General features: G+C 48.2%; 1 protein-coding gene across 9 annotated transcripts in view; it reads left to right on the plus strand.

Moving 5' to 3' along the window:
* The first annotated feature begins 2,047 nt into the window (after window positions 1-2,047).
* Window positions 2,048-26,334, plus strand: part of LOC121870077 (tight junction protein ZO-1-like) — a 108,168-nt gene continuing 83,881 nt past the window's right edge. For 7 of the 9 annotated variants that reach the window (XM_042371847.1, XM_042371845.1, XM_042371853.1 and 4 more), the window contains exon 1: window positions 2,049-2,889. In XM_042371847.1, the coding sequence (XP_042227781.1) occupies window positions 2,851-2,889 (39 nt within the window). In that variant the 5' untranslated portion in view covers window positions 2,049-2,850. Of the gene's footprint in view, window positions 2,890-26,334 lie in introns of all 9 variants that reach the window. The other 2 variants (XM_042371850.1, XM_042371852.1) reach the window with 2 other exon arrangements.

Raw genomic sequence — 26,334 nt, forward strand, 5'->3', positions numbered from 1 at the left:
GCTCATGTGGAGACTTGACCCAGAGTACGAGGTTGCCGCTTCACCTTAGGGAGAAGACTCGTTCATGTTCAGTCTTTATTAACGAGAAATAATCACTTGCCTCTACACAACCTGACGTCACCTGATGATGTTCCCGAGTCATTTTAATAACTGTAGCTACATTGAATTTTCTGTACGTGTATTTTTGTTGTTGTTGTTGTTGGTCCTGTGTGTTCTTACTGTGTCTGTGTGTGTGTGTGTGTGTATGTGTGTGTGTGTGTGTGTGTGTGTGTGTGTGTGTGTGTGTTGAACGGATGAGGAGGTGACAGGATGAATAGCTGGGGGGTATAGACAGTAAACAAATAAGGGTGTCTTACTGTGTGTTGGGTTAGGTTAGGTAAGTATGAGTGTGGGTTAGGTTAGGTTAAAGTGTGGGTTGGGTTAGGTTAAAGTGTGGGTTGGGTTAGGTTAGGATTACTGTATAATTATATGAACCACTAGAGAAATACATTATCCAATCAGTAAAAAAAAAAATGTGTAATATTTACTCAACATCCAGGGGCGGATCCAGGAATATCAAAAGGGGGGCCCAAGAAGTAGTGGGTGGAGGGAACATGGTGAGTACAGCGAGCCCGCCCAGCTGTGTTTGTGTGTGTGGGGGGGTGACTGTAAGCCCCCAGATTTTTTATTTTTTTTAATCTGATCAATATCATGGCCATTTTGAGGGCCATGTGCGCTTGATACAACGAGATATTCTGAGGTTAATAATAATTACCTTTTACTATACAAAACCGCCTAAGTACAATATTGCATTAAAGAAAATTATTGGAATTTTGTGATGAAAAAGGGGGGTCCGGGCTCCCAGGACCCCCCTTGGATCCGCCCGAGACATCTGTGTCTTGTTTGTCGTCTTTATCTTCCCCTAAACCACCTACCTCACCTGTCCTACCTGTCTATCACAACGAGGAGGAAGGTGGAGCATCACAGGTGGGAGACGCTAGTGGCTGTTGTACACCCGGGGCAGCTTGGGGTTCCCGGCCCTCCCGCCCCCTTCCCACCTCCTCCACACCACCTCCCTCCACACCACTCATAACCCCACCTCCACACCACCCCAAACCCACCTCCTCCACACACCACCTCATAACCCCACCTCCTCCACACCACCTCAAAACTCCACCTCCTCCACACCACCCTCAAATCCCACCTCCTCCACACCACCTCATAACCTCACCTCCTCCACACACCACCTCACCTCACCTCCACACACCACCTCACCTCACCTCCACACACCACCTCATAACTCCACCTCCTCCACACCACCCCTCATAACCCACCTCCTCACACACCACCTCATAACCCCCACCCCCTCCACACACCACCTCATAACCCCACCTCCACCATAACCTCACCTCCTCCACACACCACCTCATAACCCCACCTCCTCCACACACCACCTCATAACCCCACCTCCTCCACACACCACCTCATAACCTCACCTCCTCCACACACCACCTCATAACCCCACCTCCTCCACACACCACCTCATAACCCCACCTCGCCTCATACAACACCGTTACTGTACTGATAATGGCGAAGTTTGTTATAATTCTTGTTTGTTTGTGTGAAGGACAGCACCCAGGTCCTGCGTTACGTCACAATAGGTGCAGGAAGGGTTGTGGAATGCGATGACGTATTCTACTTTTTTTTTAGAAGACAAGATTGTATTTTGCTCAAGGTTTTGTGTGTGTGTGTGTGTGTGTGTGTGTGTGTGTGTGTGTGTGTGTGTGTGTGTGTGTGTGTGTGTGTGACGCGTCGCTCAGGCGAGAGGGGAGGCCACGTTCTCTTGGGGTTCGTAGTACGTGTAAAAAGTTGGGTTGTGTTAGTGAGTGAGTGAGCGTGTGAGTGAGTGCGTGTGTGTGTGTTGCGGGGAGCGAGAGTGAGACCGTCTTAGACGCCTCCCCCTCCCTTCACCCTCCAGCCCTCGCTCTCCTCCTCACCTTCCCCCTGCCTCCTCCTCACCCTGGCCCCCCTCACCCTGGCCCCGCTCCCAGAGGACTCTTGGCCAGCACTAGTGACTAGTGTGAGCCCGGACGCCCGCCTGAACGTGGCCCGGCCCTTACGCTGGACCGCCTGTCTCCTACACCTGTGTCCTAACACTCCACACTCCTACCATACACCTCTACACCCTCCCTAGGTGTAGTGATCGGGTCGCTACCTGTAATCAACAAGTACCTGGAGTCTACAAAGTCTTCCAATAAGGGAGTTATACCCAAGTGTGCCCAGATGATATTTTGAAAAACCATAGTCGTCGTGGAGTGTATGAACAGACTACTTGATCTCTTGTGTTGGTGGTGCGTGTTTATGGTTTAAAGTGATTATTGTTTGGGTTCTAAAATGTGTTAGAAAAGTTTTGATCCATTGTTCAGTTGTATACAAATATATGACAACAATTCAGCCGCGTATGACAATAGTGGTCAGTGTTACAGTGTAGAGAGGAACTTGAGTGTTGCTCAGTGTTACCCCTGGATATTTTGTACTGTTTCTGCTGGAGTGTGTCCAGTGTTGGCGGTGTATCTTCAGGAATGTAGAGAGGATTGTGGCCGGAGTGTACAGAGTGTAAACCTGTGTTGGCGCGGGAGTGTAGTGTGGCCCCGCGAGGTGAGAATAAGGTTGAAGGGAGTGATGGGATCAGTAGTGAGGCAGGAGACGTTATAGTGTGTTCTGGAGGAGGGTGACAGAGTAATGGCGGCCCGTCTGCGAGATCCGTGTTCTGTGTGCTACCCGAGGCTTAGGATGGGTTAGCCCCGGGCCCAGTCAGTATCAGCGATCTCCTGTCAGCAGACGATCCCTCGGCTCCCATCATCCTCCAACATGAAGATGGAAAATGGAGATGCTGGGGCTGACGCTCAGGTAACTACCCGTAATTAACCTATTTTTACAGGTGTCTTGGTGAAGGTAGATGATAGTTTATACTGATGCAGGTGAGGCCAGGTGTTTGTCGCTTGTTATCTACTGCTGTGTTAAAGTCTTGGTAGAGGAGGTCCACGCCACGCCACCTCCTGGATTACGCTATCACAAAAAACGTTTGGTGTGGTGGTGGTGGGGGGGCCGCTGGCTGTGTGTGTGTGTGGAGGAGGGTGGGGGGAGGGGCGTCCTTGTGGGGCAGCCGGTCAGGTGAGTAGTTGGTGTTGCTGCTGCAGTCTCTCACCTGCCCGCGCCCACACGCCAGCATCCTGCACCCCCACACGCCATCATCCCTGCTACACTTGCCATCATCCCTGCTCACCGCTGTCATATATACAAACATCCTACATGACACAACGCCATCCTACACGCCTCACCATTGCTACGCACGCCACCATCCAACGCGTCCCACCAGATCTAACAAGATACCGGCCCACACGCCTCGCTCTGTCAACACCTCACGCCCGTACATTTCGCCTTTGCCATCACCTAACACCCACATAACTCAGTCCTACCACCACGCCCACACATATAGCCCTTGTCACCATTTAACACTCATATACCTGGCCCCTGTCACCACTTAACGCCCACATACCTGGCCCCTGTCACCATTTAACGCTCATACACCTGGCCCCTGTCACCACTTTACGCCCACACACCTGGTCCCTGTCACCTCCTCACACCTGCCACTACCCCACACTTTAGGCGCCATTTACTCTGAGTATGCAAGAGACATGCATAGCGAGGCTGAGGTGAAGGGTCGACCGTCATCTCCGCTAACAAGGAGGTCACGGATTACTGAGTGAACGAGTGAACTGACATCTCTCTCTCTCTCTCACCCGGTAAGTTGTTCCCCTACGGTCAGGTTACAGAACACCTGGAGGGAGATGAGGATCCATCTAGGGGAGCTACCGCCAGTTCAGTAGGTCGTTGTCATCGTCAGCAGTGATATACTTAGTCTTACTTTCAATGGTCAGGACAAACACTGATACTACTGGTGTGTGCTGGTGTGGGTCTCGGGTGTAGCACATGTGGTGGACCTGTGTGGTAGTGTGATTATCAGGTAAGGAGTTGATAATGGCACACGTGTGATGTTAATATTTTGCGGTAGAGTGTTTGTGAGGTGTGGTAGTGGGGTGGGGCAGGTGTGCTTTTGCGTTATAGGTGTGGTTGTGAGGTGATAGACTGATGTGGTTGTACAGCTGTCGCCGGTGTGAGGGTGAAGTTTCACAGATGTACCGTGGGAGGCAGTTGGGTGTTAATAGTTGAGAGAGGTACAGTCCACGTGGTTGTTTGTTTACAGAACCTTTTTGGTGAGTGAGTGTTGGGCCAGGTGTGGCACAGGTCAGGTCGTGGGTGTTGTCCTTGGTGGAGCAGCGTTGAGCAAGAGGCCTTGTCATGGTGGAGGAATGTGATTATGTGGAGCTGCCCTGACGCGTCCTTTGTGTCGTGTCACCCTGGTGTCAGCTCAGCCCGACTGGTCCTCCTGGTGTCAGCTGACAGTTTGTCTTATCCAGATGTCAGCCGGTCGTTCCTCTTGGCCTCTTGGTGTCAGCTGACAGTTCCCCCTGTCGTGTGTTGGTCCTTTTGTGTAAGAGTGTGTGTGTAGGGGCAGCTGGTGGGTGTGGCTTGTGTTCGCCGTGTTTGGTTACGCGAATACAAATAGTTACGTCAAGACCGTGACTAACTGTGTGTGTGTGTGTGTGTGTGTGTGTGTGTGTGTGTGTGTGTGTGTGTGTGTGTGTGTGGTTGGAGGTGAGTGTCTCGTCACAATCACTGCTCGGTGACGCGTGACCCAGGCCGGATGCTGCCCTGCTCCCCCACACCACCCCCCTGACACACCAAGCGCTCGCCACACACACACCGGGTCCGACACATTAAGCACAAGTGATGGACACACGCTATACACATCCTCTACTTGCTATACAAATTCTATACACACTATAGTCATACTAACGATGTATATATTTATCAGGTCAATAGTTCCATATTTTTTCTCAAATTTCTTAGAAATGTTTATAATATTATTTATCTCTCTTAACTATTGACTAAGTAGAGCTCATCCCAGACCTTAGTCAACATCTCCTCGCCTTATCATGATTCTGTCTCTAATTCCCAGACAATCTTTCCTGTCTGTCTGTCCGTCCGTCCCTCTCTTCAATGATCAATATTCTGATGAAATTCCAACCACCGTCTCTCTGGTATCAACCCGGACAGTCAAACTTAATCGATATTCTACTGTTTGTCATCACCATTTTTTCAAACACTTCTCACGTCGCTACCAATATCCCATCTTATCTTTTATGCTCCACACACCACGTCAATGGCTCTCCGTCCCTCTGTGTGTGTCCATGTGTTTGTACCAGGTGTGTTGGCTTTATGAAGTACACACCTGGCTTCATACACCTCGACGGTACAGTGTAAACATACGTGCCGGCCTGGGTAGTGTCACCGTGTGTACCTTTATTGTTATGTATTTACAAAATATTTTCCTCGTTAAAAAAATATAATATGGCTCTGTAATGTTAAGTTGAGTTATTATTTATTAGATTAAGCTAACTCTCATTCCACCCGCCCATCCGCCCATTCCCTGACAACACCCACCTTACCACCCGCCCATTCTGTGTCTAACACCCACTGACTGCTCCTCCTTCACCCCACCTACAGGATGCTTCTACGTTTTATGTGTTTGACCTGAGCGTGACAAAATGCCTTTACTCTGGCCATCTTACTAAGAATAAACGGTACCTCAAGATTATAATTTTAGATTTCTCCTGCAGTTTAAGTTGATTTTTAGTTTTCTTGATGTTATATGATTCACTAAACTACTAATGTTGGTTAGGTTAAGTTCAACACACACACTCCCATCCAGGTCACACTACACCAGGGTGATTGACTTCGGGGGTCACCTGAGGGTCACACCTGGCTCACCTGGGTGTGGTGGTACACTATTTCCTGTGGTTAGTGTGTTTGTTCACCTCTACACCTGAGGTTCTTGTTTACCTCGTCAGCCTCAGTAACACATGGGGAACATAGTGTAATGTTACGTTATAGGAGAAACATAACACATGGGGGCATAGTGTAATGTTCCGTTATAGGAGAAACGTAACACATGGGGGACATAGTGTAATGTTCCGTTATAGGAGAAACGTAACACATGGGGGACATAGTGTAATGTTACGTTATAGGAGAAACATAACACATGGGGGGCATAGTGTAATGTTACGTTATAGGAGAAACATAACACATGGGGGACATAGTGTAATGTTCCGTTATAGGAGAAACGTAACACATGGGGGGCATAGTGTAATGTTCCGTTATAGAAGAAACATAACACATGGGGGACATAGTGTAATGTTTACTCTGTAGGAGAAATATGAGCTTTATAGACTCCTCAGGGGTAACACATGTGTCGGGTGAGCCCCATGTGTCCCAAGGTCCCCAGCTGGTCCAGGCACGCCCACACCAGGTGCTCCGGAGGCCATCCAACACAACACACTGGAGCCAGGTGTTTAGAGTCGCTTAACACGCCACGACCAGGTGTTTAGAGTCACCCAACACGTCACGACCAGGTGTTTAGAGTCACCCAACACGCCACGACCAGGTGTTTGAGTCACTTACGCCGCGACCAGGTGTTTAGAGTCACCCCAACACGCCACGACCAGGTGTTTAGAGTCACCCAACACGCCTCGACCAGGTGTTTAGAGTCACCCAACACGCCCGACCAGGTGTTTAGAGTCACCTAACACGCAGTCACCAACGTCGACCAGGTGTTTAGAGTCACCCAACACACGCCACGACCAGGTGTTTAGAGTCACCCAACACGTCACGACCAGGTGTTTAAGGAGTTCGACCAGGTGGAGTCACCCAACACGCCACGACCAGGTGTTTAGAGTCACCTAACACGCCACGACCAGGTGTTTAGAGTCACCCAACAACGACCAGGTGTTTAGAGTCACCCAACACGCCACGACCAGGTGTTTAGAGTCACCCAACACGCCTCGACCAGGTCGACCAGAGTCACCCAACACGCCACGACCAGGTGTTTAGAGTCACCTAACACGCCACGACCAGGTGTTTAGAGTCACCCAACACGTCACGACCAGGTGTTTAGAGTCACCCAACACGCGACCAGGTGTTTAGAGTCACCCAACACGCCTCGACCAGGTGTTTAGAGTCACCCAACACGCCACGACCAGGTGTTTAGAGTCACCTAACACGCCACGACCAGGTGTTTAGAGTCACCCAACACGCCACGACCAGGTGTTTAGAGTCACCCAACACGTCACGACCAGGTGTTTAGAGTCACCCAACACGCCGACCAGGTGTTTAGAGTCACCTAACACGCCACGACCAGGTTTAGAGTCACCCAACACGCCACGACCAGGTGTTTAGAGTCACCCAACACGCCACGACCAGGTGTTTAGAGTCACCCAACACGTCACGACCAGGTGTTTAGAGTCACCCAACACGCCTCGACCAGGTGTTTAGTCACCCAACACGTCACGACCCGGTGTTTAGAGTCACCCAACACGTGCGACCAGGTGTGTTTAGAGTCACCCAACACGCCACGACCAGGTGTTTAGAGTCACCCAACACGTCACGACCAGGTGTTTAGAGTCACCCAACACGTCACGACCAGGTGTTTAGAGTCACCCAACACGTCGACCAGGTGTTTTAGAGTCACCCAACACGTCACGACCAGGTGTTTAGAGTCACCCAACACGCCACGACCAGGTGTTTAGAGTCACCCAACACGTCACGACCAGGTGTTTAGAGTCACCCAACACGCCACGACCAGGTGTTTAGAGTCACCCAACACGCCACGACCAGGTATTTAGAGTCACCCAACACGTCACGACCAGGTGTTTAGAGTCACCCAACACGCCACGACCAGGTGTTTAGAGTCACCCCAACACGCCACGACCAGGTGTTTAGAGTCACCCAACACGCCACGACCAGGTGTTTAGAGTCACCCAACACGCCACGACCAGGTGTTTAAAGTCACCCAACACGCCACGACCAGGTGTTTAGAGTCACCCAACACGCCACGACCAGGTGTTTAAAGTCACCCAACACGCCACGACCAGGTGTTTAAAGTCACCCAACACGTCACGACCAGGTGTTTAGAGTCACCCAACACTCCACGACCAGGTGTTTAGAGTCACCTAACACGTCACGACCAGGTGTTCTTTTGCATGTCTGGGGAAGGGGAGGACGGTGTGGACTAGAATAGAAATGAGAATGGAATTGATTTCGATTTTGACGTGAAATATGTATATGTCGCTGAGGGAGTCTACCTCACCATTACTACTGGAGAGAAGGTAATAAGAAGTTTTCATGATATAATTAATCAATTTTGTTTTTAGTGAATAGTTTTGTGGTGGATGAGCTCGTCGTGAGAGTAACTGTCCACACTAGACTAGGTGAAGGTAGTGACTAAAGGAAAGTGCATTAGGTCTGTTAGTTTATCGTAATTAGCTCGTTTACAAGTATCCATTGTCATCCTTATATCTGTTTAACCTAACTTAGATACTTCCCAGTGAGATAGTGTGTGGGTCAGATCAGGTCAGGTCAGGTCACCCCACTAAAGGGTTTATCTGATGCTATCGAGTTAAGAAGCTTTTAAGCATCAATAAACGTAACTATGATTCCCCAACACTTAATTAGCCCATACAATGCATACCACACCTGTGCTTAATAATTTGCATACTTGATTAGATCACTTGAAGAATCTCCACCCTAGCTTATTTCACCTGAAGATTAACCACCCTAACACTATTTAGGGTGAATGAGGTTAGGTTAGGTTTATGTTAGGCTTAGGTTAGGTTAGGTTAGGTTAGCGTTAATATGGTTAAGCGTGACAAAATGGTGATGGTAAAGATGCGTAAAGTTAGTGGAGTTGTGTGGTGGTGGTAGTGGTAGTAGTGTGGTAGTGGTGGTGGTAGTAGTGTGAGGATGGTGGTAGTGGTGGTGGTAGTAGTGTGAGGATGGTGGTAGTGGTGGTGGTAGTAGTGTGAGGATGGTGGTAGTGGTGGTGGTGGTGCATGCGGGGTGTGGCGCAGGGAGTATGGCCCATTATTGGAGTGTGACCTGACTACGTCTTCGTTCTTGAGATAACCGCATCGTGAGCTCCACTTGGTGTGCTTACAAATCCTGGGTGGTGGCGGATTACTGGGGACCGCAAGTCACTGATTTTTGGGGGAGGGGGATTACAGCCAGTCTATTGAGGGGTTGGGGATTAATGCTGTACTAGGCGGGGGAGGTGTAGAGGCGTGTGTGTGGGTAGAGGAGGGGGCGCAAGGGTCCACCGTCACCACCATGGGTATAAACACACACACCAGCCGGAAATACTCCCCGACACCTCCGTCACTGTCATCCGCCCCCCTCCTGCTAATTGATGGCGCTGCAGTAGCATTTTTACGCCGTTTTTACTCTTAGTGGCGGTGCAGGTGTGGCTTTGATGCCTCCTGATGGTGTTAATGGCGTGAGGGGGTGGTGGGGGCGGTGTACTTGTGTATGCAGGAACAGCAACTTCGTCTGGCGTACGGGCTTGACTACACTGGCTACCTGCAGTGACTGAGTGCATGAGTCGGGTCATTGACTTATTTGGGGCGAGGGTGGAGGACAGGTAGTGGGTGTGGGCTGGTGAGGACGCTTCCTTCTCCCCACACTGCCTGTGCTGGTCGCGGTGATTGGGAGTTTTGCCGCAGTCGAGAGGTCGGTCGGTCGGTCGCTGTGGGCAGTTTTTTGTCTTTGTGTTGGTAACAATAAACACTGAAGTTGTGAAGCCAGGGAGTGTTGGTGTACTGTAGGGTGATCCTGGCAGCAACCTACAGTGACCAGGGTGAGGCAGGGTGAACTAGGGTGAGTTATAAAGATCATAGGTGGTGTAGTAGAGGTCAGAGTACACAGTCATTCCTGCTAGTCAGAGGTCACTTGTTGCAGGACCAGTGATGCCGGTGGTGTGTGTGTCAAACACCAGATGGGGTCGTGTTGGGGGTTACATAATTCCTCCGCCACTGCCACCACTCGCTCACGCAAATGTGAATAACAAAGTGCGCCGCCAGACACACTGCCTCACACTCCTGTACTCACGCAGGTGTGGATAAGTCACCCTCTATGTATAGAACTAAACAAAGAATGTATCTGAAGTACTCTGTAAAATTCAATTCAATAATATCCTGACCACGGGGGTTAGTTATACTGACCCATCGTAAACTCTACTCTGTAATATTTTTGCGCTACCGCTCACAGGATGAGTATGGGGTGCACAATAAACTAGCCGCTGTAAGTGACAAAAAAATAAAAATCACTAACTGCCACCACTTTAAAGATTGTCAGAAATAACATCTTAACTACTGTTTTAATTAAACACCATCTATAGATTTAAATAGTTATTGATTTAACTTTCGTCTTTGTGTGTACGCGAGTGTGTGTGTGTGTGTGTGTGTGTGTGTGTGTGTGTGTGTGTGTGTGTGTGTGTGTGTGTGTGTGTGTGTGTGTGTGTGTGTGTGTGTGTGTGTGTGTGTGTGTGTGTGTGTGTGTGTGTGTGTGCTTGCGGGCGTGTGTGTGTTGAGACAGTCACCACCACCAGTCTCATTTTCCCGCCACTTCCCCTTGACCGATACTTGATATTATTCACTGTTTCACATCTTACTGTTATATATATATTAAGACCAAATCCACGTCAGTTGTTGTTATTAGTGTTGTGTATTAGAGACGTGTTGTGTATTAGAGACGTGTTGTGTATTAGAGACGTGTTGTGTATTAGAGACGTGTTGTGTATTAGAGACGTGTTGTGTATTAAAGACGTGTTGTGTATTAGAGACGTGTTGTGTTTTAGAGACGTGTTGTGTTTTAGAGACGTGTTGTGTATGTTAGTGAGTCATAGTATAAAATGTCCACGGGTCGGGTTGGGTTGAAGCAGGTAGTGAGTGGACAGTGAAAGTGTGAAAAGGTAGCCAGCGATTGGGGCCACTCACCCACCCATCCCACCCACCACACCCAACCCACCCACCACACCCAACCCACCCACTCTCAAGGGCAGGTTTCCTCACACTTGGAATGCCATCTGGGTCAAGAACTTTAGTCTGTCGGGATCCAGGTGAGAGAGAGAGAGAGAGCAGAGGAAATATGACCTACAGAGAATTTAGTGAGTTGGTATTAGATGGAGGGGAGAGGGAGGGGGTACATGGAGGGAAGAAGGGAGGGGAGATGGAGGGAAGAAGAAAGAGAGGGTGGAGGGAGAAGGGAGGGGAGAGGGTAGATGTAGTGGGTGTATAGAAAACGTCGTTATCTGTCATTATTATTATTTACATGAAGACGAGTAAAAAACATTTCAACAAAAACTAGAACATTTAAAAGTCGTGTATATGAGACGTCTACCTGTAGTTCTTCGTGTCTTTGTGTGTGTAGGAGAGAGAGAACAAGTGTAGTATTGTTTCATCTGACTGTGGTAGTAAGTTCGTGGTTAGATAGTGCTTCTCTCCTGGTCAGAAACACACATGGAGTTTATCACGTAACTTAAGACACTTTTACATTGTGTGCCAAGTGCCTCAGTTGTGGTTGAGTGTTTCTCCTTGTTTGATATTGTTTTATGCAGGATATTTGGTGTTTAATATTGTTTTTCCTGTTGAGTGTGGAATTGAATTTTTTATAATGAGTTGAGTTGTTAGTGCATTGAACTTTCTTATCATTATTATCAATCATCATCATCATCATGTGTACCAATAACTCAACAAGATGGCCGGGTTTTCATTATTTTTAAGTAATAGACCAATTATGACAAGTGTTTATCAGTATGGTTCATCAGTCTGAGAGGAGTGTACCGCCGTCACTCCTGCAGTCTAGCTATTAGAGAGATCCTGAGACTGTAACCCTGTGTAACTCCCAGTCTAGGTTGGCCATGGTTCTAATCTACGTGTACTTTGGAGGTAATTTATGACAGCAAGACAATGTTTACGTGAGCGGAGTGGGTGTGTCAGGGGGAGTTGGACGGTAGTAAGACTGTAGTAGCTCCTGGGTCAAGGATGGTGCAGAGACAAAGGCGGGTTACTCGTGTGTGTTGGGGTAAAGGCTGACGGTGAGACGTATGTATGGTGTAGCCGCGTGGGGGGGCCTTCAGGTTAGACGCCACGACCCTTGTTACACCTGGTGAAGATTCGCTGAGGTGACCCCACGTTTGCCGGGTCCTTACCTCTAGGGTCGACGCCTCTCCCGCCCCCCTTAAAGGTGAGAGGAGGGGGAGGGGGAGAGGAAATTGGAGGAGGAGAAGGAAAATATTTCACACATTACTTACGGTACTTTAGATTCATATAAATGACACATAACTTAATCGAAATAGATAATATATTAGACTCTGGAACACTGGAGTCATTACCTGTACTAGTGATCATAATGTCAGTGGTGTGTGTGTGTGTGTGTGTGTGTGTGTGTGTGTGTGTGTGTGTGTGTGTGTGTGTGTGTGTGTGTGTGTGTGTGTGTGTGTGTGTGTGTGTGTGTGTGTTCACCGTTGTCCTTACCAGTGAGAAATATCTGGAATAACTCTATACTAGATAATGGATTACCTAAAGATTATCCTCCTAGATTATCTCGCCTGATAATTAAACACCTTAACGCTATCCAGGTTAACGTTAGGGTGGTTAATCTTCAGGTGAATCTAATTAATATTCAGGTAGGTGTTAAGGGTGATGTTTAGTGTGTTGGCTTGGATGACAGAGAGTGAGACAGACAGTTGTACACAACGGATGAACGGGCGGAGTGAGGTGGATGAAATGTCACAGGATAAAGGAGGGGTAGAACAGGTAGGTGGGGGGAGGGTGATGCTGACGTTCTTAAGTTACACCATGACCCCTCCACCCCTTCTCTCCACTGCCCCCTTCCTCCACTCCACTCCCCTCTCCTCCACTCCCCTCTCCTCCACTCCCCTCTCCTCCACTTCCCTCTCCTCCTCCACAGTATCCTCCACACACATACACACACACACACGCGGAGGCATCAGCTGTCTGGCGTGACGTTACCCTCACTTAGGTTTGGTGTGTGTTGCTGGACGCCTCAACACACAGAGAGGCTGACCCGTGGTGTTGGGCCATATAGACTAACTTTAACCCACCCGCTTATAAACAGTGGTGATTCATGCCGATTGAAGCTGTTATTATTAGCCTTCAGTACGGTGTGTTTATTTATCGTTTAAGTTATGGTAGAAAAGTGTCCAATAATTTTAAAGTATATTGGTAATGTTATGTTGTTTTTTGACTTATGTTTCTCTAATGAAATAATTGTTGGTTTTATTATTACAAGTGTGTGTGTGTGTGTGTGTGTGTATCCTACAGGTGGTACACATAGCCACGGGTGTTGTGGTAGTGTTACGGGCGTGGTGGGTGGCAAAGACATGACCGTGGGCGTTGTTGTATCAGTGTTGTGGGCGGGGTGGGCGTAGTGGCGCCAGACAACCCGTGAGGGACCTCTTAGGTGAAGCGATCCCCTTGTTCCCTGGGTCGGGGTCTGGCCTGCCTCATCCTGTCCCACCCACACCCTGTCCCACCCACACCCTGTCCCACCCACACCCTCCCCTACCACCCACACCCTCTCCAGCTCGTATAACTGTTCAAGTACACCACACAACCTCGCCCAGTGAGAGTACAAACACACACACACACACACACACACACACACACACACACATCAGAGTAGTAGTACTGGTGGTGGTAGGGAGGGTCGTCGTCTCTGGGGTCGTCTCCAGCACACTGTAAACAAGACGCTACTCTTAAGCTTGGCTGGTCTGTACGCTTAAGCTTGGCTGGTCTGTACTGCACCATTTCTTTCTGATAAATATTTAATGAAGCCAACATCTCCTCCCACCACTACTCCTCCTCCCGCTGCTCCATTACTCCTACTCCCGCTTCTCTAGTACTCTCACTCCTCCCGCTGCTCCATTACTCCTACTCCTCCATCTACTCTAGTACTCTCAGTCCTCCCGCCATCACTCCTACTCCTCCTCCCGCTACTCTAGTACACTCACTCCTCCCGCTGCTCCATCACCCCTACTCCTCCCGCTACTCAAGTACACTCACTCCTCCCGCTGCTCCATCACCCCTACTCCTCCTCCCGCTACTCTAGTACACTCACTGCTCCATCACTCCTACCTCCTCCATCTACTCTAGTACTCTCAGTCCTCCCGCCATCACTCCTACCTCCTCCCCTTCAAGTACACTCTCCTCCCGCTGCTCCATCACCCCTACTCCTCCCTCCCGCTACTCTCCCGCCGTACATAATTTACAGCTCTACATATGTATTGGTGTATGGGGGGGGGGACTATGCAGACTCCATAAGAGACAACACCATGATGTCACTTGAAATGGGTGATGTCACTCTTGAAATTGGTGATGTCACTCTTGAAATTGGTATTGTCACTCTTGAAATGGGTGATGTCACTCTTGAAATGGGTGATGTCACTCTTGAAATTGGTGATGTCACTCTTGAAATGGGTGATGTCACTCTTGAAATTGGTGATGTCACTCTTGAAATGGGTGATGTCACTCTTGAAATGGATGATGTCACTCTTGAAATGGGTGATGTCACTCACTCTTGAAATGGGTGATGTCACTCTTGAAATGGATGATGTCACTCTTGAAATGGGTGATGTCACTCTTCAAATAGTTCTCATATCTGAACGAGGTTATTATAGTGTTGACATCATGTATAAGGTTGATGGTGTAGACAATATTACAAGTTCACATTCAATTGGCTGTTACGTAACACCCTAACAACCGGAAGTAGTTAGAATTACCCAAATCACAAGCACTCAGTTAAATCAGGATAAAATTATACACATTTCAGGCTTAGGAAATACTGCTAACCTAACACACACACACACACACACACACACACACACACACACACACACACACACACACACACACACGAAAATACAGTAATTCTGAAGGACACGGTCGGGCTGTGCAAACTAACCCCCGTTAAAATGTGGAGGATTAGTTTTAACAGAATTACCCCGGTGTAAACATCAAGGGAGAGGGGGGGGGGGATGTCTCACGCTTCAAAATATTACTAATAAAAGTTGGGATATACGAGAGAGAGAGAGAGAGCCAGCCATTGAAAAGGTGAATTTGGGATTTTTTAATTTTTTTAATATTATTTGTTTTTACCTGTGTGATTAATTAGGGTATGGGCGTGCTTACCTGTATGGTGTATCTGATGGTGGAATAAGATATGGGAGATAGATAGGTATGGCTCTTCTCTTCTCCCATCCCCACCCCTCCCTCCTCCCATCTCCTCCCCAACGACAGGTACAATACTACACAGGTAAACGTTTAATGGGAACAGTAACTACACCTGGTTACTAGAAGCATCACAAACACATCACTCTTCTGCTTCTCGTGTGACCTATTTATCTTAAGTCTTGTTCTAAATGGTTATACACAATGAAGACTCACCTTTATAGACTTTCCCTACACTGTGAATCTCAAAGGTGTTGTTACCTGTCCATATTACCTGTCTTGTATCTTTTGAGGTGTAGTGCATGTAGTGATGATGATGATAATAATAAAATAATATCAGTAATTAATATGATGGTGGTAATAATTAATAGCACCTGGAGTAATAATAACACCTGAGCTATACACCTGTGCCACTGTTAATATACTAAGTAATCATCAAAACATCTATATAACACTAATAACGCGTATGATCGATCCGACACAGGTAATCCATCTCTGTTTTTAATCTTGTTAATGGCGACGGGGATATTGTGTTGTCGGGGAGCGTCTGATCATGGTCTTAGAATCTTTTCTGGCGTATAGTGTGTGTGTGTGTGTGTGTGTTCATACGAGGCAGACAAGAGGAGGAGGAGGTGGGGTTTGGAGGGAGGAATTGGGGTGAGGAGGGGATGGGGTGAGGAGGGGGGTGGGTGAGTAGGAGCCCATGACAAGATCTTTCTCGATTTCTATTAATGGTCGAGACTCAGTGAGACTTTGGTGCCATTGTTGTCATTTTAAAGCTTTACAGTGAAATAGTTCCAGGTACCTCCCCCTCTCTCTCACACACACACACCCATCAACCATACCAAGACCATGGTTATGCACATCAACCTCTCCTCTGACCTTGCCCCACCTCCTTCCATTACTCTAGGCCCCAACACACTGCAGGTTGTGGACTCCACTAAGCTCCTCGGTGTCACTATAAATAACAAACTAAATTGGAAACCACACGTCAGCGAAGTTGTCAAATCCTCCAGTTTCTGTCTCCACCTCCTCCGCCGACTCAAGTCCTGCGGAGTTCCTGCGCCCGAGCTCCTCAGTGTTTACTCAACATTCATACTTCCCAAGCTCACCTATGCCTCCCCTACCTGGTGTTCCTCCCTAAATGCCACACAACGTAAACACCTAGAAAAGGTGCAAAAGAGGGCATGCAAGATTATTCTCTCCCCTTCCTACTCCACATATCAAGAAGCGCTCAACACACTGACCCTCTCGGCTCTTTGATCATCACCATGCAAATTTGGTGAAAAGCTTCTGCACCATCCTCGACACCGGCTCCTACTTCCCCTGAGATCCCTCGTCCGCGAAGTCGCTGTTCGACACCACAACCGCATCCAGCCCATACGAGCACGTACTGATCGCTCGTAATCACTCCCAGCCAATCTTACTTTTTGCACTGTCACTATATGTTGAAATGCCCTGTAGTTTGAGCTTCTCCCCATCTAGTTATTATTTATCATATTTGTATCACTTATATTACTTGTATATTATTTGTAAATCAAGAGACCCATTCCCCAATTATGTAACTGTATATTTTCAGCTTTCCGACTGCCATGCTATTTCAATAAACCTTTAATTATTATTATTATTGTTATTATTATTATTATCACACACACACACACACACACACACACACACACACACACACACACACACACACACACACACACACACACACACACACACACACACACACACACACATTAAAAGACCACCTTTAAATCCGGGAACAGATGAAATTTAACCCTGCCATAACACACTCAAGTATCTATTCCCAGACACACTCAAACTCTCCCTCAGGTGTTTATTAAGACAACAGTACGTATCGCTCTTACCCCCTCCCCTCGATACACTCAGCCGCCAGTCAGCGTGTGAACTAAAGCGTGTGAGTCCTTCTCTTGTACCAGTGAAGCGTAACAGAGGCAGTGTGGTAATCCTGTACTGAGGTTAGCAGTTCAAAAGTCATTATTATTATTATTATGATTATTATTATTATCTGTTGGGATATGCATTTGCTTATTTGCTATTGTCTTTGTTATAAACTATATTATTATCGTTATTATTATACTTGTTTATGTAGTTTCATCATAACAACGACACAAGAACAGAGAGAGAGAGAGAGAGAGGAGGAGAGAGAGAGAGAGAGAAGTCTTTCGTCCCGTGCTCACAAGACAAAACCCGTCACAGGAGTCTACAGTTTGTGGTAAAGACTCTGGTGGTAATTCGTGGACCATCAAGGCGTGGGAAGTTCTGTTGGGTACTTCAGTGTGTTTTTAAGGGAGATGAAGTGAGGGAAGGGTGACGTGTGTGTGTGTGTGTGATAGGATGGTGGTAGTGGTGGTGGTGGCAGGTCCTAGACGTGATAGGATGGTGGTAGTGGGCGGGAGTTGTGTCCAGACTATCACCAGCCGCCCACCAACTAGAATCTCCAGGGAGCAGCAGAATGTCACGCACAGCTCAGCCAGTGTGACGGGGCGATGGTGACTCCAGCCGTGGGCGGGGGGAGGGGGTGGATGAAAGACGGAATGAAGTGTAGGGAGAAGAGGGATGAAAGAAGGAATGAAGTGTAGAGAAGAGGTGGATGAAAGAAAGTAATGGTGAATGAAAAGAAGGAAGAGTATTGGTTGAGGAGAAGTTGGTTAGTAGCGGAGACGGTAGGAGGTCTGGCTGAGGTGGGGAGGAGGAGGGGTAGTTGTGGTGGGGAGAAGGGTAGTTGTGATGGGGAGGAGGAGGAGGGTAGGATAGTTGTGGTGGGGAGAAGGGGGGTAGTTGTGGTGGGGAGGAGGAGGGGGAATAATTGTGATGGGAGAGGAGGGGAGGATAGTGTTGGTGGAGAGGAGGGGAGGATAGTTCTGGTGGGGGGGAGGGGGATGGGGGGGGTGGGCACATCGAACAGGATGAGTCATGGGTAGAGTTACTCCCCTGACTGTGGTTCCTCTGTGGTCCTCTCCCCCCTCAGTGGTCCACCATGGTCCCTCCCATCCCCACCATGATTCCCTCCCCATCCCACCATGATTCCTCCCACACCACCATGACCCCTCCCACACCACCATGACCCTCCCCACACCACCATGACCCCTCCTCCCACACCACCATGATTCCCTCCCACACCACCATGACCCCTACCACACCACCATGACCCCTCCCCCACACCACCATGAGCCCTCCCCCACCATGACCCCTCCCACACCACCATGACCCCTCCCACACCACCATGACCCCTCCCACACCACCATGACCCCTCCCACACCACCATGATCCCTCCCACACCACATGACCCCTCCCACTCCACCATGACCCTTCCCACACTACCATGATCCTCCCACACCACCATGACCCCTCCCACACCAATGACCCTCCCACACCACCATGAGCCCTCCCACACCACCATGGACCCCTCTCACACCACCATGGACCCTTCACACCACCATGACCCTCCCCACCTCATGACCCCCCACTCCACCATGACCCTCCCACACCACCATGGACCCCTCTCACACCACCATGACCCTTCCCACACCACCATGACCCTACCACACACCAACCCCCTACCACACACCACCACCCAAAATGTCCCTAGTAACCTACAATTACATAACAGTGACGAAATCTAACCTAACCTAACCCTAACCTAACCTAACTCAGGTCATAAAACCAAGGTGTTATTTTCTCTCTCTTAAGGTGTAAGGTATACCTGTATGATGCCTCTTGTCTCAGAATCATTGGGGAACGTCCTTCTTTCTCGTTAAGGCACTGTACCTGTTAAGTGGTATTGTCATCGGTACGTGAGGGTGTAAGTAATGATTCAGAAAGTCCTAAAGTCTGGCAAGAAGAAGAAGAAGAAGAAGAAGAAGAAGAAGAAGAAGTAGTAGTTAAGAAGTGGAGAAAAGAGCCTCAAGGAAGAGTAACAAGAGGAGAAGAAGAAGGTTAAGAAGAAGAGAAGGAAGAGGCCTCGAGAAGAGTAATCCAGTGGCCTATTGAGGGCCGTCAGCTGGCTTGTGTCACGTCCTGGAGTACCTCTCTCTCTCTCTCTCTCTCTCTCTCTCGCCGTGCTACAAAAGAGGGCAGTAGTACAAGGGGCGGGCCACAGCACAGTACAAGGGGCGGGTCACAGCACAATACAAGGGCGGTCACAGCACAGTACAAGGGGTGGACTACAGCACAGTACAGCAAGGGCTACAACAAAGTATAAGGAGCTACAACAGCACAAGGGGCGGACTACAGCACAGTACAAGGGGCTGACTACAACACAGTACAAAGGGCGGACTACAGTACAAGGGGCGGACTGTAGCGAAGGCCCGGGCGTGAGGGAATGTGTCCAAGCAGTTCTTACACGATTATTTGTACTGAATTATTTTTTTTACAGTACAGTGCCTCTGCTGCCGTTGGTGTAGTGGCCTTTATAATCGTGTTATCTAGGAGGAAAGGAACGCCAGGCGATGTTGATTGCTCGTGTTGACGGTGTTTTTTTCCTCTCTCTCTTTGTACGTCTTTTTAACCACATCTCTCGTGGTATTTGTGTTTGATGGACTTGCGGCTTTGATAGTGAGGAGGAAGAGGAGGAAGAATTGGACGAGAGGAGGAATAGAAGGAGAGTAAATGGAGAAGAGGAGAGGAAAATGAGGAGGAATTAGAGAAGAGGGGGAGGAGGTAGCAGGTATACAGGTAGTTACGTGTGATGTGCGTATAATTAACGACGTAATGTGGAGAGTGGAATGGACTGAGGTGGTTGAGAAGTGGTAGGAGGGAGTGAGGAATTCCTTGGCCTGGGGGTAGGAAGGGTGGGGGGTAAGTGAGGTAGGGGCAGGGAGGGTTAGGGTGAGAGAGAGTTAGAGAGAGGGGAGGGAGGGATAGAAAGAGTGAGGTAGAGAAGGGGGTTAGTGAGAGGGGGGAGGAAGGAGGACTGATAAACTGTAGTGGTTGTGAATGGAAGGGTAAGATAATGTAGAGTGACTTGAGAGTGTGTGGAGGGAGGGGAGGGGGTGGCAGGTGAGGGAGGGGGTTGACAGGTGAGGAGGGAGGGGGTGGCAGGTGAGGGGGGGGTTGACAGGTGAGGGAGGGAGGAGAGGGGGGACAGGTGAGGAGGGACCGTAAAGTGGAGGGAGGATAAAATATTGCTGGATAATGAAAGGATATGGAAGAGGAGATGAGGGAGAGAAGGATTTTGAGGGGTGGTGCCACTCTCCATCACAGCCTTGTTCCAGCGGAGAGCCTGAGTACACTGGAGGGAAGGAGGGGGGTGAGGAGCGTACAGTGGAGGAGGGAGGGGGGTGAGGAGCGTACAGTGGAGGGAGGGGGTGAGGAGCGTACAGTGGAGGGAGGGAGGAGTGGGCAGTGTACAGTGGAGGGAGGGAGGAGTGGGCAGCGTACAGTGGAGGGAGGAGGGGCAGCGTACAGTGGAGGGAGGGAGGAGTGGCAGCGTACAGTGGAGGGAGGAGGAGTGGGCAGGTAGCCAAGTGGGTTTATGATGGGGGTTAGCCTACAGGTGGTGGGTCAGACACTTTCCTGCCCTGCCTCCAGCCCTTGACCCACCACCACCACTACTACCATCACCACCACCACTACTACTACTACTACTACCACCACCACCACCACCACCACCACCACCACCACTACCACTACTACTACTACCACCACTACTCATCACCACCACCACCACCACCACTACACCACCACACTACTCACCACCACTACTACCACACCACCACCACCACCACCACACCACCACCACCACACCACCACTCACCACCACCACCACCACCACCACCACCACCACCACCACCTACTACTACACTACTACCACCACCACCACCACCACCACCACCACCACCACACCACCACCACATACCACCACCATCACTACCACCACCACCACCACTACTACTACTACTACTACTACCACCACCACCACCACCACCACCACCACCACCACCACACCACCACCACTCAAACTAAGCACCATGCAACATACTCGTAACAGAAATATTATAATTTACTCCAAAGAAAATATCAAAGGTCAGGTTAGGTTAGGTTGGGTTGGGTTGTAGTTGTATAGTTAACACGAGAACCTATTCCAGGGGACACCAAGTACCATCTCTTCCTCCACTTGAACTATCCTCCGGGCTCTCGTTGCGTCTCGTCTTGGCCTCTTGTTGCGTCCTTCCTTGGCCTGTCGTTGCGTCCTGTCATGGCCTTTCGTTGCGTCCTTCCTTCCCCTGTTATTGCATCCTGTCATGGCCTGTCGTTGCGTCCTTCCTTGGCCTGTCGTTGCGTCCTTCCTTGGCCTATTGTTGCGTCCTGTCATAGCCTGTTGGTGCGTCCTTCCTTGCCCTGTTGTTGCGTCCTGTCATGGCCTGTCGTTGCGTCCTGTCATGGCCTGTCGTTGCGTCCTTCCTTGCCCTGTCGTTGCGTCCTTCCTTGAACTATTGTTGCGTCCTGTCATGGCCTGTCGTTGCGTCCTTCCTTGCCCTGTCGTTGCGTCCTGTCGTGGCCCGAAGTCTCATGTGATCCCCAGGTTAATTTGTTCCCCTAATTGGTGATGTAGGAACACAAAGTAACTGACTTGTGTTAGTTTACGATATATGGAAGTTAAAACAAAATGGCGTCAGAATCACCCTGAGACTCATTCGGATGTAAACAAAACGGCAGAAGGTTTTAAAAGCGTCCCCCTCCTCTCCCTTCCTCCCTTCTCCCTCTCCCTCTCTCTCTCTGATTTACTACCTTACCCTTACCCTTTTCCACCACTTCTGCTTAGTTATCAGTCATCCCTGCTTCTGCTGACGCTTATTCTTCCCTTTTACTTACCCACCTGTTCTCTGGCTCTCGCTCTCTTGTTTTCCAGTACTACATCATCTACTTCGCCTTTCCCTTGTCCTTGTCTAGCTCTCCCCTTTGTACTCTCACCCCCATGATGCCCCTCTTAATGCCCCGTCTAGCCTTGTGCCCAGGTGGTGATAGTGGTGGTCACTGGTCAGGGGTGAAAGCGGGTGGTGTGGGTACTCTCTGCTGGTGTGGGTGGGGAGGTGTGGGTGTCTGTTGCTCCACTTCACACTAAGCAGTACTTGTTGACCTTCGTGGGGGTAGTGTGTGAACTTTTGAATGTCTTGTGTGGTTCATCGTCAAGTTGTTTTGCTACTGACGATCTGTAAATAATCGAGCCTTAAGCAACACTGTGATGATTTGTGTTGACTCATTTGTTTGGAACACTTTGCTGCTTGCTAATCTTGGGGGTGTTGCGGTAGAACTAATGGGAGACTGATAATTTAAAGACTTATTTTGATAGAAACTTTACGTGAATGAAAATTAATTTGAGCTTTTACTTGCGATGATAATAATAATAATAATAATAATACCTCACATTGTTGTATCTTATTGGTACTTTTGACATTTTATAATCTCTAATCATAATTATATAAGTAATGTTTGTCATATTATTTCTGAATTAATTACTAAAAAAAAACGAAAATTAAACGATTATACTGAAGCTTAGGAAATAATACGGTATATATTTTTCCTGAAGGGTACCGAGTCCTGGTGAGCATTTCATCCACCCGTGACAGCTGGGTATTGGTCCTGGTGAAAATGGCATTGAGTGTTGACAGTGCGTTAATAGAAACTGGGAATAAAACTATTCAGTATTGGCAGTATGTGTGAAATATTTTTTTATTCTAGGATGGATGACGTTATAACTTTATTTTCCAGGACGATCGACGTTTTGATAAGTCGTAACCTAACCTAACCTAACCTGATCTAATCTAACCTAACCTAACCTAACCTGATCTAATCTAATCTAACCTAACTTCGGCAGGAGAAAAGTTTGGGTCACAGTTTGAGGTCAGTAGTTGAAAAGTTTGGGTCACAGTTTGAGGTCAGTAGTTGAAAAGTTTGGGTCTGGTTTGAGGTCAGTAGTTGAAAAGTTTGGGTCACAGTTTGAGGTCAGTAGTTTGAGTGAAGTAACAAATGGACATCTACAGGAATAAGTGTGTGTGTGTGTGTGTGTGTGTGTGTGTGTGTGTGTGTGTGTGTGTGTGCCAGAGTCTAGGGTCCTGTATGGCCCTCATGGCACTCCCAGGGCTGTGGTGGTCCCTGGAGTTGTGGTAGCAGTGACCAGGTCGTGGTGATTGTCAGGTGGTGGTAGTCAGATCATGGTGACAGAATATGACCCTTATGAACAGAACTGCAAATCAAACAGGGGGAGTATAAACATAACGTCACTCTTCACATATATTAAACAACCTCACTCAGTAACAATGTGGTGAAATCGTAGTGAAAGTTAGGTGTAGTGGCAGGGAGGAGAGGCAAGGACGGAGAGAGAAACTGGAATAACTAGGAGGAGAATTTTCCCACCTTTGTGTCCGAGAGTCGCTACACTTATGCTTTCAGTGTTGTGCCTCAGATGAATAGCTCCCCGACCTCAGGTAAATCTCAGGTAAACTCAAAGATTAACCTCAGGTAAATCTCAGGTTAACCTCAAATAAAAACCATTGGTAAACCTCATACCTGGTGTGAGAGACGAGTAAACCGCAGCTAGACCGCGGATTCACTGCTGCATGCGGTTACATACCATGGTGAGGTGATGTTGCTCAACCTTCTCACACATGACCTTGGGCCACTCCTCCCTCCTGACCCGGCGTGACCCCTCCTCGTGTACCGCCCCCACCACCACCACCACTACTGCTGCTGCTGGTGGTGGTAGTGGTTCATGAAGGTCGTGAAGGCTCTCCCGTTCTCCAAATGCCTCCTTCCTCCCCCACGATCTTCTGCTGGTATATTCTTCCTCTAGTTCCAAGTGACCTGCCATAACCATCTCTATCCACCTCTCCCTGTCCACTTTCTACCTGTCCTCTTTCCTTTCTGTCTACCTCTCCTATTCCGTTAGCTGTCTCTCTTGTCTCATATTATCCCCCTCTTTAGCTACCTATCATCCTCTTCCCTCCTTTACCTGCTGTTGGCCTCCTTGGTGTGTTGGTCCTGTGTCAAGACGAGAGGTGTGGTGGGGGTGATACAAGGGAGATATTGTTTTGGGTGATTCTCTTATTGGGCGGCTGGGTGAGGCAGTATTGGTATTGAGTTTTGGGATGATAGTGGTGTGGTGGTAGTGGTGTGGTGGTGGGTGGTGAAAACACACACACACACACACACACCACAACACTACCGTAACATTACTCAACAACCAAGAACCACCAAAAATGACTTCAAATCACCGTGTTATGGACACCCTTGTCTAGGCAGAGTGTGTGTGTGTGTGTGTGTGTGTGTGTGTGTGTACGCATTATCCCAAATCCTCTTAAACGACAACGATAAAAGAGACGTTTAGATTCGATTATGATTTCCAAGGAGGTTTAGATTCGATTATGATTTCCAAGGAGGTGTTACAGAAAATGGGAGGGAGGGGGGTGGGTTTGGAAGGAAGGGAGGGAAGGAAGGAAGGAGAGAGATGGAAGGTTTGAGTGTACGTTAAAAGCTTTCTTATCTGCACTCAGGAAGGGATAGGTTAGGAAAGTCGTGAACCAAAACTTCTCTACCCACTACCAGATGTCTTGTGTGTGTGTGTGTCGTAGTGAGGAGGTGAAGGTTTAGGAAAGTTAGGTAATAATGCAGGAGAAGAACAAGAGAACATAATATGTGTACCAAGGTGAACAAACTCAGTACCAGCGGGGAAATATGAAACTGTACCAGATCCACCCATCGCAGTATCACAGACGGTGGAAAGTCAAAACAGATACATTTAATTAACAGCTTTATGACTCTTTACTTGAAAAAATACTTACCTATTTTGTGTGATATAGATTTTAATAACTAGAATTTAATGATAAAAGTAAAACAAACTTCCTGTATGTAGCATCAATCTAAAACTGTGCGGTGGAAAAAAAAGCAATTTTAGTCAAGTGATGGAGGACATTTCTTACTGTGAGTGAAAGTTTATCTAGATAAATACAGGAAGTAAACATAGATAAATATAATTATTCTCTCCTTCCTCTCTCCCTCTCCTCTTCCCTCTCCCTCTGACATAGTAAACATACTCCATCTACTTTTTTTGAATGCAGTTTCCGGTGTTAATTACTTTTCTTTGGTGATTATTAACTTTTATTTGTGTCTTTTCAGGTGAGTGTGATGGAGGTGGCAACTTGGTAGGTCTCGTGAGTACCTGAACTTATAATGGATTCACCAACTCGTTCCAGGGACTGTATTACCCCCATTAGTAATGTTGAGATGTGTATTAACCTGTACTGATTATGAAGGTAGAATATGTACAGTCGCTTACATTTACACCTGGTACAGTGTTTGGCGCGTTTGGGGAGATGTGGCAACGCTGTGTTTGTTTATATCGTATTAAAACGCTCGGGATGGCCTTTCGGAACATCGCAGTTGTTGTTATTATTATGATGGTTAGGTTATGTTAGGTTATTTACCATAGATATTATTATGAAGGTGTAAATTAATCTGTTGTGATTTTTATTACTGGAGTTGTGATTTACTAACGAAGTGTAAATTACTTCAGCTGTTCTCACGGTGAATATGATTTACACTCACATGATTTACATGTGTCCAGGGCAGGTATAATTAAACTTACCTGAGATTGTTTTACCTTAGCTTACCTTATTGTTGTTGTTGTTGGATTTTAATTTCACACACACCTTCTCCTCCTCCTCTTCCTCCTCCTCTTCTTCCCCTCCTCTTCTTCCCCTCCTCCTCCTCTTCCTCCTCCTCTTCTTCCCTTCCTCTTCTTCCCCTCCTCTTCTTCCCCTCCTCCTCCTCTTCCCCCTACCTAGGATCATGCCCCCCCCCCCACCTCTTCCGTATTCCAGGAGTTTGTTTAAGGTCGTCCAGGGATCCACAGTGGCTGGGTAATGGCGCGTGACGGACAACTTTTATGGCGTCACCCCCCTTAAGGGCGCTCCTCCCTTGTCCCTCACTTACCTACCTACCCCTAGATTTCCCCCGTCTCTCACCTACCTCTAAAATCCCTCCACCTACCCCTAATCCTCCCTCTTCCCCCTCTCCGCCCACATCGATGGGAACCAATATAACTCGGCCTATACTGTGAGTCATTGCCAGCTGGTGTGTGTGTGTGTGTGTGTGTGTGTGTGTGTGTGTGTGTGTGTGTGTGTGT

The sequence above is a fragment of the Homarus americanus genome, unplaced genomic scaffold, assembly GCF_018991925.1.
Source record: "Homarus americanus isolate GMGI-L3 unplaced genomic scaffold, GMGI_Hamer_2.0 scaffold27875, whole genome shotgun sequence".
Classification (NCBI taxonomy): Eukaryota; Metazoa; Arthropoda; class Malacostraca; order Decapoda; family Nephropidae; genus Homarus; species Homarus americanus.